Below are 14,414 nucleotides of genomic sequence, written 5' to 3' on the forward strand. Positions count from 1 at the left end.
TAGAGGAGGGAAGATGGATGCAAACTCTTTTATAGTGGTTTGGCAAACCTACTTATGTCCACTCTCCTCAATCTCCTTTCCAAATGAGGGCTTCACTAGCTAAGGCTTCAAACCAAGCATCCAAACTTGTACACTTGGATTCAATGGCTTTAATGGATACTACAATTCCCTTCAAGTTCAATACCGACTTGAAGCTTAAAAACACTCCACCTTTCAAGCATAATGGGCTTTTAACAACTCTCAACCTAGCACAAATATGACTCAATGCAAATGAAAGTTAGAATGAATTCAATGGGATAATCTAAATGGATTTGCAAGTGAAGGAGTAAATGCACTTGGGTTTGAGAGCTTTGAAAGAAAGAAATGAGTAGGTAAACAAGGTAATATACATGTTCTCTCAATAAATGTATAGGAACTCTCAATTTATAGGAAACCAACCTCGGACACCCTATTTTATTGGAGTTGGCCTCGATTAGTTGAACTCTGGTTCAACTGGTTGAGTAGCTGTTGGACATTTAATTCATTGCAGGTTTTAAGCTTCAATCGACAATCAATCGGGAAAGGCAGAGCCTTTGCCAACATCACCAAGGTTTTGGAAAAGAGAGAAGATTTTTTGGAGAGTTGACCAATCCTCCACTGGTTGTTCTGGGGGGCTTGACTGGTTGGGCCAAAACCAACCAAAAAATCCCTTTTTTCCTGTCCAAATCTTCCCAACACTTAGGAAATTCATTTATAAACCTTTCTAAGTCAATTTTGAATGAAATTAGCCCAAGGTTTCAATGTAAAAATCTTATTCAATTTCAAAGTGTTTAAGGTCATCTTTGTGAAAAACTAAATATGAATTAATGCATGAAAAATGATTTAATCCTAAATGCACCCAAAGGATTCATCTTACTCAAATTCCTAGACAGTACTTGTTTTCAATGATCCATGTCTTCGTGTCCTTTGAACCTCTTTTAGGTGATCTTGAGTGTTTTTTTTCTCTCAATAAAACCTGAAACTTTAAACACGTTAGTTCACCTAACCATGTTTTGTTATCTCAAAACGTATTTAGGAGAACCCTTGGACTAACAACATTGACAACAATTGGCAAGAAGTACTGAAGATTGAAGAAGAGGACTACCACCGCTGGAATCTGATGCTGCAATGCCTCAGCCAGTCATGGTGCTAGCAGTCACTGCTAAAGTTCAATCTAACAACAACAAAGAAGATTCGTATTATTTCATGGATTTGAAGTGATGGATCCAAGTTTATTCGGGCTAGTTTTGGTGAACTGGCTGACACAACTGAGGTGTGTCATGAACTTGTCCAAGTTAAACGAGTTTTACCAATGTACCACGGAGTTAGTACAAGAACATGTGTTGGATATTGAGCTCTTTGCGGACCTTGCAGAGGCGGATATGACTTGGCCAATGCTTGAACCTTTGTCATGATACCCATTTCTAAATTGCAACTATATGTGTGTGTTTGTATTTGTTTATATATATATATATATATATATATATATATACACTTTTAATTTATATTAACTGATTTAAAAATAAGGTATATATGGTTATGCCTTCACTTGCTAGGTTGTTAAATGCTTCAATTTATGTCTAGGTTTAAAAAAAAAATGCTGGTTTCACTTGGTAAATGAATTCTACAGAGGGGAAGCAGAAGGGTGTGGTTATTTTGGAATTTTGGACTAATCTGTACGCCTTTTTATTGAGGGTTCTTATTGGTCTGCCTTTCAGCTTATTCTTTCTTTCTTTTTGTTTTTTTGGCTTGGATAAAATGCATTGCCCACTTTCCCATGACTGACTTCTTGAATTTTTGCAGACACGTCTTCAGGTTCCCCAAATGGTTCTCCAGCAGATAATATCACTCAACAGTCTTGATGTAGAGCTCTATAAGTATGCTCAGAGCATTTTTGCGAAGCAACACAAACACTTCATGCGGAAGTTGGATACTACAGTAAGCCCCCATCATTCTAAAACTTAATCTCCTAGGCTTACAATTTGGATTGGCTGGCTTGGAGGCTACTTGTCAACCCCTCAAGCTCCAATCAAACCTCATTTTCAAACCCCCTTATTTTTGTAGTTGAGCATGGGTTGGTTTTATTGAGGATTGTATTATAATAACACATTTGTTGAGGCCCAAGCTACATTGAGGTCTGGTTGATGTTTCTGAAACCGAACCTGAGCAGGTGAGAGTTTTAGAAAAATGGGGAAGGGGAGGTGGAAATTTCAAAAATATGAAAACCCTTCCCCTGGGCCTTGGCAGTTTGGAATGTGCTTTTAGATGTTCTGTATAATACCCTAAATTTACCAGGTGCTGGTTGTTGTGGAGCGGTCAGCATCCTGAGGTTTGGGTCTCCATAGAGAGTCCTAAGGGCTTGGTCATGGAAGGTTCCTTGGTTATAAAAAATAATAATAATAATATCATCCACAACAGAATGGCTTAACTCATTATTTAAGCTTGTCATTTTCACTCATGGTTCTTCTTTAACTTCTCTGGTTCCAGGCAGTAGAGATGTTTTTTCTCCCTTGATTCAGGCAGTGGATGATTGTTTTAATATATAATTAAATTGCAGGACATGCAGGAGAGCATATTCGACATTGCTTATGACAACCCTCTTTGGAAAGTTGTTTCGTTAGCCATTTCCCTGGTCTGTCTTCTTTTGCTCATCTTTCTAATTGTAAACGCAAAGAGAAGAACATCAAAACTTAAAATATGAAATACCATCCCATTATATGTTTGTGGGATATGGACAGAAAAGGTTGCGGGGAAGAAGCAATGGAAAGTAAGGATCATTTTTGTGCTTATTCATGGTCAGTCAGTTGCTCATTACTCTTATATTTAAACTAATCATGGACTATTTTTGGTATAAATGACTATTTATGATGAGGGGAAGGTAATATGGTCAATTTTTAACAATATCCTGTATTTTTTTTTATTCTTGTTTGTAAATTTGATGCTATTTTGGGATTGGATTGATAATGGCGGTTTGTAAGATTTAGTCAGATTTAGACACTGTGAACCAGTTTTTAGTTCCTGAAAGCTTTACACAATGAATTGGCCACATTCCAAATATGTAAAGATATGATATTTCCTGTTCTCTCTAGCTCTCCTAAGGTGGTTGTGAAATGGTTTTTATTATGGTTTTCCCATTTTGTCTTGGAACATTACTCCACCTGAATATAGTTATTTTATGAAGTGAAATCTGCCCTGGAGAGCTAAGATTCCAAGTCTTCTCAGTACAGTCTTTAATGTTGACTTCCCATCTCAGAGGTACGCGGTATTCCTCTCAAAAGAACATTGAGGTTGTTATTAACCCAATTATAGGTCGAAATGAAATTATTATCATTAGTATTATTAACTGATTATTCATTTTATGAACTTTAAAAGCTTTACAATTTTGCAGACAGCCGTTTTAAATGTGTGCCTATTCTATATATGGCTTTGATGATCACCCTGAATATATATGTTCTCCAAAGTATGTTTCTCCTCAATTCTAATAGACATGTTCTGTTCTATCCGTCAGGGTAGTCTAGTTGGTCACCTAAGTTCGAATCCTACCACTGATGATAGGTACTGATTGTTGCTAGGTTTTGATCTCCATATAAAGTCTTAAGGGTTTGATCATAGAAGATTCATGGGTTATAAACACCCCACCCCCCACATATCTGTCCAGGCTCAACTAGAATGCAAATTGAAAAAATTAGTACTCTGGCGTTGAAGGAATGACAGCCATGAGAGGAATGTAGAGAACCTTTACACTCCATTTATTTCTCACTAGCGGGTAAAAACACATTATACCCAAATCTCAAATGAAGGGAAATACAAAACATAGAAATATAAATATTAAAAAAATAAAAATAAAAATAAAAGAAACCGGTGGGTGTTTAGTTAATTAATTTTTTATAAGATCACCCAACTTATTGGAAATCTGGAGACCAGATTTGAAAAGATTATTATGTTTGACAAAACATGAACAGTCTGAAGTGCCTTTGAGTAATGACACTTAGCAAATAACAAACAAATGGGCTTTTGCAAGGAACATATTTCTCTCGTGTTGTCTAAAAATTACTCAAGAGACGAAGAGAATGGTATTTGTTTGTACAAATTAAACCTAAAAGTTATCAGGTGGCCCCATATCATATTTCACACTTTCATAAATTTAATTTGTGGAAGCCCCTTTATGTCTCTCTTTTAATAATGAGTTTTGAGACCAACGGAAATTTAATCTCAGTCAAAAGTTGTTAGACCATTCATTGTTAGGATGTAATCATCATAAATGTATAATTTATATTATGATAAGATTAAAATTAATTAAAAAAAAAAACTAAAATATATAACATATAAGTAATTAAAAGAAGTGAAAGATGATTCACTTTTTTATGTTTTAACATTTACTAGATTAAGTTATGATAAGGACAAAGATAAAATATAAATAATATTTTAATACTTTTAGTTTTATTAAATACTACAAATATAAATTTATATGTTAAAAAAAATACAATATTTCAACACTTTTATATATATATATATATATATCATTTTATTATAATAAGAATTATTATCTTACATATATTATTTTTATGTTTTTTTAGGTCAAGTCATAAATATGGTTATATTTTTCCTTCATGAGGCTTGTTGTGCGTTAATTCTTCTATTCTTTCCTTTTAACTAATAAAATAAGATGATTCAAAATGTAAATTGAATCAAAGTCCAATCCATGATCCAATCGGTTTGATTGATATCAACTAAAAGTTAGGGATATCCTTTTTATGCATGACACATTACACTTTACTAATTTAAAATATTTCATAAGTCAATGATAAAATTAATCAAAAAAGCCTAAATTAATAACAAGTCGATGGGGTGAGCTAATTCATGACAAAGATTGAAATTTAATCTCGATCAACCAATAAGGTATAGTTAGTGAAAGGCTCTCGTTTTCTAGACCAATACCATTTGCATTATCAATTATCGTTTATTTACACCATAAATGATGATTGAATAGTTATTATTACTATTTTTAATTTATTATTAAATTCCTATATTTAAATATTTTATTATATAAACTATCTAAAAGTACGACCATATGATATTTATTTGTTTGGTGGGGTTGTTAAGATCAATAGTGTGAACCCAAATAAAATTAAATTGACTGGGGTCCAAAATTTCTTTATTATTGTAAAAAAATAAATATGATAAAATATTTAAAGTAAATAAAAGGAATTAATGGAAATAAATTATTATCCGGAAATTTAAAAAGAAAGTATTTAAATTTGTCATTTGAAACCAATGTCTGTGTATTACACAGGGTTTAGCATTTTAAGGCAAACAAACGTTATGATGAATAATTCCAAAGTATGAGTGGCTTTCAAAAGCTACTGGCCATGGTTACTCAGCCGCGTTTTCGTCTCACCCAAGCAACACCCAGCCTCTTCTTCAGCCAAACATTACCCTCAAGCTTCGGATTCTGAACTGGGGTTTTAGGGTTTATCAGAGGTTCGGACAAACTCACTTCTTCTCTTTTACTGTATATATATATTTTTTCTGTTAAATTCTTTTCTTCTTCAACACATTGCTTGCATTTCTTTTACTCTCCATTTGGTTTCTGAGATAATGGAAAAAAGAGGGGAAGAAGAGGAAGGTTTTTTTTTTTTTTTTGGGGGGGCGTTTATTGGTTAGCAGAAATGGAAAAAAATTCAGCTAAGTTTAATGATATTATTAATTCTAGATAACTGGAGATTTTGGTTTTTTTTGGGCTCCCACAGGACGCAAAAGATAAGGTTCCTCATGTTGATAATGTTTTCTTTTTCGGCATTTTCTCAGCGACCAAACGAACTCTACAAATTTTGGTTGACGGTAAAATTGGGACAAATGTTACCCTTTTGAGTTATTTCAATTCCGAGGAAAGAAAGAAAGTCTCGCAGCTTTGATTTTTGGGGTTCCAAAGAATGAAAGTTTTTCAAAATTTTGGTTTTCTTTCCCTTTCCGTTCTTTTTCTCGGCAACCAAAGGCGGGTTTTCAGTCAAAATGGATGACGTTATTGATTCTCTGAAACACAAATGACGTCATTTTACCTTTTTGTCATCACCATATTCCCACTAAGCAATAGGCAAAATTAACGGATAAAAAATATCTCTGCATTTGGAGAGTCCTTTATTTAGTATGTTCCAAAAGCTTTATGCGTTTTGGGCTCTGTAGAATTTGAATGGATGTAAATAATATTATGATTATATAGCAAACCATTCTATATGATAATCTTTTATTCAGAGAAGGTTTTCAGTATTCCTTTTAAGTTCTGTGCATGAATTGCATATACGAGGGGTTGAATTCTTTTTCTAAATTTGATTATTTCTTCCTTTGCATTTTAGTATTATGTGTTGCAGAAGTTCAATATGATTGACTCTGGGCTTTTTGATGAGAATGGCAATGGCAATGACCATAGCTCAGATGATATGTTTGATGGCATCATTGATATTTTTGATTTCCCCATGGAAGATGTGGACATTGGTGGAGAGGTAGAGGAGCTGCAACGTGAATCATCACCTTTGAATGATTTATTGGCCCTTCCCTGTCCTTTCTCGGGCAATTCTTGCAATGACACTTCAAACCTTCGAACAATTCCAGTGAGTTTCCTTGATGTTTGATTGCATACTCTTTTGTTCATGAGCACCTATTGGCTATGGGATTGTTTTGACCCATTTAACCTGTGCTTTGTGTAAATAAAGGTAGGGTAACTTGACATACCGGTATTTTATTAGAAGTAAAATTGCTTCCTATTGAATATTTCTGAAGGAGAAGCTGAAATACACCTTTAAAATGACATCTAGAACACTGTGGAACTTGATGAACTAGTACATGAACTAATACCTATTTCCCCTTCTGTGGAACTGAAAGAAGATGAAGGGCCCAAACTAATAACTATTCCCCCTTCTGTGGAACTGAAAGAAGATGAAAGGCCCAAACTAATAACTATTCCCCCTTCTGTGGAACTGAAAGAAGATGAAGGGAGAATGGGCCCATATGCTCAAAATTGAATTCGAAGTATATACTCTATAACCATTTTAAGAAATGACATAAATTGGATGATTTTGAACTTCTTATTAAAAAATTTCCTCTTCGTTAGAGTTACTACGATCATGGTGGACAGAACTGAGTGCACATTTGACTCTTATTATGTCTTCACCAAGAATTTATATTTTTCATCTGTGACATGAACCCAGAGTCTCTAGTGGGTTGGTTTCCTCTCTGTTATAAATGTGAGAGCTTGGCATCTTCTCTCATAAGTCTCAGCCATAAGGAAGCTCCCTATGAAACTGTAGTTTGGAGAGGGTTGAAAGCCAAGGAAAAACCTGTCATTTACTTGCATATAGAAAACGATGAAGGTGAGTAGTTTACTTTGAGAAATACATTCACTGTGTGATACTCTAAAGGTACTCTAGTTCAACCAATGTGTAGACTGACATACAAGTGGTGTCAGCTGCTCTGGGTAGTTTTGGGGCTAAAAAATCATATCACTTTGCTACATTAAAGTCAAGGGTTTGTTTAAGATTGACTCTAATTAGTAAGGTTGATAGTTTCTCCAATTTTTCTCTGTTATCACGAACAATAAACATAAAAATATAGATCACATTGTGATGGTGTTTCCTTTCTTAGTTACATAAATATACTGACTAATCACATGCTGATCTCTTATTTAGCTCTAGTGAGCCATTTTATATCGTTGTGAGGGAATTTCTGTCATATTAGCTATGCATAATTCTTTTTAATCTTGTATAAACCATGGGATGTCAAGGATAACATCCTTTCTTCAAGTAGACAGGGGATGTGGGATAAGTGAACTCTTTCTTTGTCCCAAAAAAGTACCTTTGGTGGTGCTTTTAGAAAACACATTTAGCATAGAAAGCGTTTTTGGAGAACCAATGAGCATTTGATAAGTATTTCTCCCAAAAACTCTTCTAGAGAATATGCTTCAATTAAAAGCACTTCAAATAGAAATATTACCAAAAGCACTCTTAAGTCTTTTTGTATTTTTGCTGTAAGAGATGGAAAAAGAAGAAATTTTAAACTGGATTTAGTGTGGACCAGGTTGTATAGTCCATAAATCTACTGAAAGCTTAAGACATATATACAAGAAAATACAAATTCAAATTCACAACCTTTATGTAGAAATTAAAGGATATGGAAAAGATTCATTTGAGAACATGTCTCTTGGGAAGATGAGAAATTTAGAACATTAAGGGCAAAACAACCTTCAATTTGCCATAAACAGGAACAGGATGAATATTTTCCTCCAATGAACAAAATATGATTCTAATTCTTTAGCTAAATGTTTCTTTGGACTAATGTGGCATATTTTCTTTCCTCTCGTCCGATTTTTTAGTTTGGTTTGTCCTTTGATGTCTTCAGTCTGATGAAGCTCCTCGGACAGAGCCAATCGTCATAGATACTTGTAGTGGAAATATTTCCCTCCATGGGGATTCTTCTGATGACAAAGAATCACTGCTGCTGCAAAACTCTACAACCTCTGAATCCGGAAAATCTGCCTCTGAACCATTTGCCCAAACCATTGAAGCTTCAGAAGGCTATCCCAACTTCATGAAAGGAAAGCAGAAGAAGAAAAAGAGAAAGAAGCTATCACTGCTATCAGGCGCTATGGGGGTAAAGAAACAGTGGTGGCAGCAGCCGATTACAATTGGGAGATGCATGCACTGTAATGTAACAAGGACCCCACAATGGAGGGAAGGACCAAATGGGCCCAAGACTCTTTGCAATGCATGTGGAGTTTGCTACAAGCGTGGCAGCCTCTTTCCAGAGTACCGTCCTGCATCCAGCCCTACTTTTGTTCCATCTTTGCACACAAACTCCCGCAGAAAAGTTACCGAGATGAGACACAAAGCTGGTCAAGAGGCTGCTGTTGGAGCAAGTCCAACCTTTCTTACTACACCTCTGCACACCAACTCCCGCGACAAGGTTATAAAGATGAGCAACAAAGCCGGTCAGGCTGGGGACTCTTGCAGTGAGGTTGTGGAGATAAGAAACAAAGGCATCCAGGTGGGGGCTACCTTCCTTGCAACTTCAGATTCAAAGCCCGATGAGAAAGTTACTGAAGCTGACATGGAGGCTTCTACGGCAGTTAGTCCCATCCCTGTTGCAACTTTGCCCTCACCCCACAGGAAGGTGATTAAGATGAGAAGTAATGGTGGGCAGGAGGCTGCTATGGCCACAACTCCTACCTTTGTTGCATCATTACACTCAAACTCCCACAAAAAATGTTCCTTCCAGCAGCCAGTTACTGTTAGAAAATGCATGCATTGTGAGGCAGCACAGACCCCTTTATGGAGGCAAGGACCATGGGGACCCAAGAGCCTCTGCAACGCATGTGGGATTCGATACAAGTCTGGCCGTCTCTTCCCAGAGTACCATCCTGCTGCCAGTCCTACCTTTGTTGCATCTTTGCACTCAAACTCCCACAAGAAAGTCTTAGAGATGAGAAACCAGGCTACCCAACAACAGCTTTCTTTGGCTGCAACAGATACGGCAATGTCCCACCCCTCACAACTCATTCCATGAACAAGGTGAGAGACCATTTTCCTGGTGGTGAGCTCCTGTTTTCTGTAAGTCTTTTTTTTTTTTTCATTTGGGGTGAACTTGTTTTATGTACATACGAGGGTTGGAACTCTTGATGACCTTGTGTTTGGTAACAGGGAAAGGCAAAAAAGAAGAGTAGAGAAAACATTAAAGGTAGGTATTTGAATTTGGCTTAGGATTAGTAATGTTTAAATGGTATATTTAGTTTATGAGAGTTCGCATTTACCTTCTCCTGTTGCTTTGATGGGTTCAGCTGTTCAACTGCTAGTCACCCCATTTTCACTGCCGGTATAGCCATTCTCCCATTCAGAAGGTGAACTGGTGAACCGAATCAGACCAGGGTCCGATCCGGGAGTTGAATTGGTCCAATCGTCCGGGCCAGTTAGTTCGGTTTTTAAATCATTGATTAAGTAGTGAGTAAATTAAGAATTTCTCAACACTTTGCTCTAGCATCCCTCAAGGGTGTGCCGTGCGGGTGTCACCAACGTGCTCTTGCAGGGCCTGGGACTGAATTATTAGACAGAAGCCCAATACCATCTTCCAGCCGTGGAAACCGAAAGCACAGGCCCAAAATGCGACCGAAGCACGAGGAATCCGAGTGGAGGGCAACCTTCATTGATGGAGAGGGGGTCCAGGTGTCATTAATTAATTGGATGGAAAGCTGACTTGTCGATGAGGACATCTGTACATATGTTTCTCTGACCTGGTCCCATAACCCCCAATCTCCACTCCACAGTTCACCCCAACACTCGAGCTGTCTATTGACTCCATTTAAAGGTGCCACCCCACCAGGCCACGCCTTGGAGCTCATTATTTGACTTTGAATGATTCATTCATTCACATTCTTCTCATTCTTAATTTTGTCCGTAGAAATTATTTTCATTAAAAATTTGCCATTGTTCACCATTCATAGATTTCCAATATTATAATAATAATAATAATAATAATCATAATTTGTAACGTAATAATTCCGACAAGGTCCGAATGTGCATTCCATGTGTTCACGTTGATTGTCGAAATACTTTTTCTAGTACCACACATGATACAACCTTTTATTTATACGGATCAAACATAGTTTGATTTGTGTATGAAAAATCAGTTGATGTATAAAATTTGGAGGATCGACCAAGAAAAGGTTAAAGACATGAACATGACATTTCTCTGTTATACTTCTCACCTGTCATATGGTCCCAGGAATTTATTGTTCAGTTGGCGTGCACATCCACCTGCGATCCCAGGCGTACACGTGTCATGTGGCTGGTCCACCTTCTGGAGGGGGTGGACCCCCCCACTGCATTGGAAGACAAAACGACAGAGATTCCATGAAGTGGGGCCCAACACGCAGTGAAACGTCGCATCGCTCGCTTGATCAGCCCAACCCCACCCCTTTAATGATGGGGCTTGTTAATGAACCCAGATCAAGCCACTGCTGCTCCAACACGTGGTACATCACACTCCTCAGCCACCCAGCGGTCAACCACTTCGGCCTCCAACTGTTGGGTTGTCCCTTAGCTGTCAAGGGGGATGAGTGAGCACCGGGGGCGCATGTTAGCGTGGGCGGTCTGGAGGGAAGATATCGGCGTCAGTGACAGTGGCGTCAGTTGGGCTGTCGCCCTTTTTGGGTAGGGACCCAAACCATGGTCCATGCCTCCATGGTTAAGCCCGATTAAATCGCCGATGTGGGAGGCGAGGGCTTATTGCCTGGTAAGCAAAACAAAAACAAAAAGGAGATGGAACTAAAAAGTGAAGAGACGGGTGTGACGGTTTATGGTATGGTATTCGTGATTTGATCTGTTTTGGTTTGCACTTATAGGCTCTCAATTGTTTGTGAAAAAAGGGTTGGGCAAAGAAATTTACACCAACCAAATTCCACCCTTTTCATTACAACCGCCTAAATGGGTCTTCTGATTTGGAGTTTTCGTACTTGTTGCTTTGCAAGTTTCATACTTCGCCTTCTACTTTATTTTGATTTTGACTTTTACCTATCCTTAATTTTATTTGTTGAATTGATTTCATATGATTTACCCATTTACGTTTTTTTTTTTTATGAAATTAGAATTAATTACCCATGAGATTAATTTTAGATCTATTTTCAAATTTTTATATGAACAAAAGTAAAAATAAAATAAAAAAAATAAAATCAATAAATTATTTCAAAAATTTTCACTTTTTTTTAACTCTTTTATATAAAATTAAATAATTTAAAAATAAAGAACTTTCTAATTAATTTTAATCATATTTATTTATGGATCTAGTAAGCAAATTAATTAAGTTTGCTTCTTATCGTGCCACTTATACAATTCTCAATAGCTTACACTAAGGAATTTCATCTTTCTAGGATTTGTTGCACTATTGAATGCCATCTACCCCATTATTACAAAGATTTGCTTAACTTGTGTTTTGTATGTAGGGATATGTTGCACTATTGAATGCTATCGACCCTATTATTTCAAAGATTTGCTTAACTCAGTGTTCTGTGTTTAACAAACATCTTTGCTCACCATGTGCCTCATGTTTGATGCCTTACAATACTCCATGAGAATTATCAACTCCTTAATGTGCCAACAACCCTTGATTAGGCTTCCCTTAATGCCAAGGTGTCACATCCTTACACTTCCATGTATCATATTTTTGTAATCTAATAAACATTTGTTTTGTCTTTCACCAATGCTAATTGCTATACCAAGCATGTTAAGCCCATGTATGCTACTCAACCCATTGATGTATGTACAAGTAGCCCCATATGTGCCAAGCCTTCACTTGCCCACATTCTTACTATAATATTGCTTGTGTGTACCAAGTTTTCTTCTTGGCCCATGGTCTACATTTGTTGCTTTGCTAGCCTATGCATGTCAACTTGCTAATTCCTTCATTCTGAGGCATGCATAGCTCATGTAGCATTACGCCCATGTGTTGCACTACACTCATGTTGTTGAACCAACCTATACGTACTATTAAGGTTTATCATCACACCTTGTTTATGTGCAATGCTCCATGTTGTACCTTCAAAGTGGCATAGTTGTTGTCGCCCACATTTTACCACTACTCTTAGAGAAAGTCAATAATCTTCAATCCCTTAAGGAGCTTTTTAAGTATACGTCACTTTGATAAATAGGAGAGATATCATAGGTGTTTCCATAGATATAATTAATTTTCTTTAATAATAGAAAATAGAAATATATTCAACTTGAAAAATCTTCTCAAGGCATATCTTTTGAAGAAAAATCTTAACCAAACGAAAACTCACACTTGAATTTTTGCCTACTCAAGCCACACATGTCTTGTCTTACATGTGCATGCTGACATAATACCACTCTCAACTCACCACCAAGCCATGACTTAAAACCCATAATACTCATCCCCTTGCATTGATATGCTACTTAGCCTCACAAGCATCCTCGTTTATTATTTTGTATTCAATATGGCATGTCAGCACGCCATAGGCACTCATAAGTCCAAGGTGCGCAACATGAGACCTTGGTTTTGCATCAACATAGTCAAGGTATTGACAAACTATCCCTATCAAACACAACTAGCACCCTTATTGACTTGACTTGTAAATACTTTTGTGATGCCTCTTCAAATTGCCATAAGATTGTATCCCTCTCTAAGTTAGTTTCACTTTCAAGAGTCCCTTTCTAATAGACGAAGGTGGTGTTTGTTTTTTTACTTAATTCTAAATAGAACTTTAATATTTAATAGTGTTAAATATTAGGTTATTTGTTTTTGTAGTATTTTATTTCTATTAAGTATTAAAAAGTAAAAAAAAACTAATATATTATTTTTTTCTATTTAGTAAAAAGTTTATCATAAGTCATGAAAAAGTAAAAAAACAAACAACCTAAATTCTGAAAACAAATTGCTTTCAGTAAAAAGCCAAAAAAAAAAAACACCACCTAAGTAATCCATTCTTCTATTCTTTTACTTGTACTCAGAGTTTGATGATCCAAGATCTCATAAACCTCTTGCTCAACATGCTTTTGGATAGTTGGAGCAACATGCTTTTGCTACACCTTGGTAGGATCTTGATTTTCATGAAAGGGCTCCACATGAAAAGAATGAGGAATTTTCAGTCCATTCAAAAGTTTTAACCTATATATAGTCACATTAATCTTTTTTTATTACTTCAAAGGGACAATCATACTTAGAGATCAAGTCCTTCAGTACTTTCTTGCTGTTAACTTTCATTCAAATATATACCAATGTTGTCACCTACTTGAAATTCTAACGACCCTCTTCCTTTGTTAGCATACCTTTTTATTCGTCTCTTAACATTCTCCAAACTTTATGTCTTTTTCAAACATTTCTAGTCAAGATTTCACGAATCTAAACATTGTAGGATTAATGCTATGTCCAACCTACATCTAAAAAAAATCCTAAACCTAATGAAATCCTACACTTGAATTTTTGTTGAGACAAACTACTTATGTGGTGTCATGTGTGTGCACTGTGCATGCTCATGTGCTATCACCCTCAAGTTGCAACCAAGCAACCACTAGTACTTATAACACTTATCCCCTTGCACTAAGATGTTACATAGTCTTGTAAGCTCTCTTGCTTGTTACCTTATCTTCAATATGGCATATCATTTCATATGTCATAGGAATCCATGGGTGCAAGGGTATTGGCGCTAAGCCATTAGACACCTTTAGTAAAAACGTAAAAAATTTCTCAATGTGATAATAATGCAACTACACAACCCTTCTCTTCGAAATGGTATAGAAATTATTATCAGAGAAATTTTCCTAATGAAGTGAAAAAAAATTGGAGAAGTTAACCCGTGAAAGTAGGTAAGAGATATTTCATAATTTATTTTACCATAT

General features: G+C 36.2%; 2 protein-coding genes across 7 annotated transcripts in view; both read left to right on the forward strand.

Moving 5' to 3' along the window:
• The window catches only part of LOC100255229 (protein-tyrosine sulfotransferase), a 40,546-nt gene extending 37,446 nt beyond the window's left edge, over positions 1-3,100 (forward strand). For all 4 annotated transcript variants that reach the window (XM_002285180.5, XM_010652875.3, XM_010652876.3 and 1 more), the window contains exons 12-13: positions 1,822-1,956; positions 2,576-3,100. In XM_002285180.5, coding sequence (XP_002285216.1) covers positions 1,822-1,956; positions 2,576-2,719 — 279 coding nt within the window. In that variant the 3' untranslated portion in view covers positions 2,720-3,100. The remainder of the gene's footprint in view (positions 1-1,821; positions 1,957-2,575) is intronic.
• Positions 3,101-5,291: 2,191 nt separating this feature from the next.
• LOC104879571 (GATA transcription factor 8) lies at positions 5,292-11,501 on the forward strand. Of its 3 annotated transcripts, XM_010652873.3 has the most exons (5): positions 5,292-5,499; positions 6,372-6,626; positions 8,410-9,578; positions 9,708-9,744; positions 9,845-11,501. In XM_010652873.3, the coding sequence occupies exons 2-3, from the start codon at positions 6,396-6,398 to the stop codon at positions 9,571-9,573; spliced, it is 1,395 nt and encodes a 464-aa protein (XP_010651175.1). In that variant the 5' UTR covers positions 5,292-5,499; positions 6,372-6,395; the 3' UTR covers positions 9,574-9,578; positions 9,708-9,744; positions 9,845-11,501. The 3 variants fall into 3 exon arrangements, with proteins under 3 accessions (XP_010651175.1, XP_059593402.1, XP_010651174.1); XM_059737419.1 differs by lacking the exon at positions 9,845-11,501 and having other exon boundaries at positions 9,708-9,821; XM_010652872.3 differs by lacking the exon at positions 9,845-11,501 and having other exon boundaries at positions 8,410-9,821.
• The last annotated feature ends 2,913 nt before the right edge of the window (positions 11,502-14,414 follow it).

The sequence above is a fragment of the Vitis vinifera genome, chromosome 6 (assembly GCF_030704535.1).
Source record: "Vitis vinifera cultivar Pinot Noir 40024 chromosome 6, ASM3070453v1".
Taxonomy (NCBI): Eukaryota; Viridiplantae; Streptophyta; class Magnoliopsida; order Vitales; family Vitaceae; genus Vitis; species Vitis vinifera.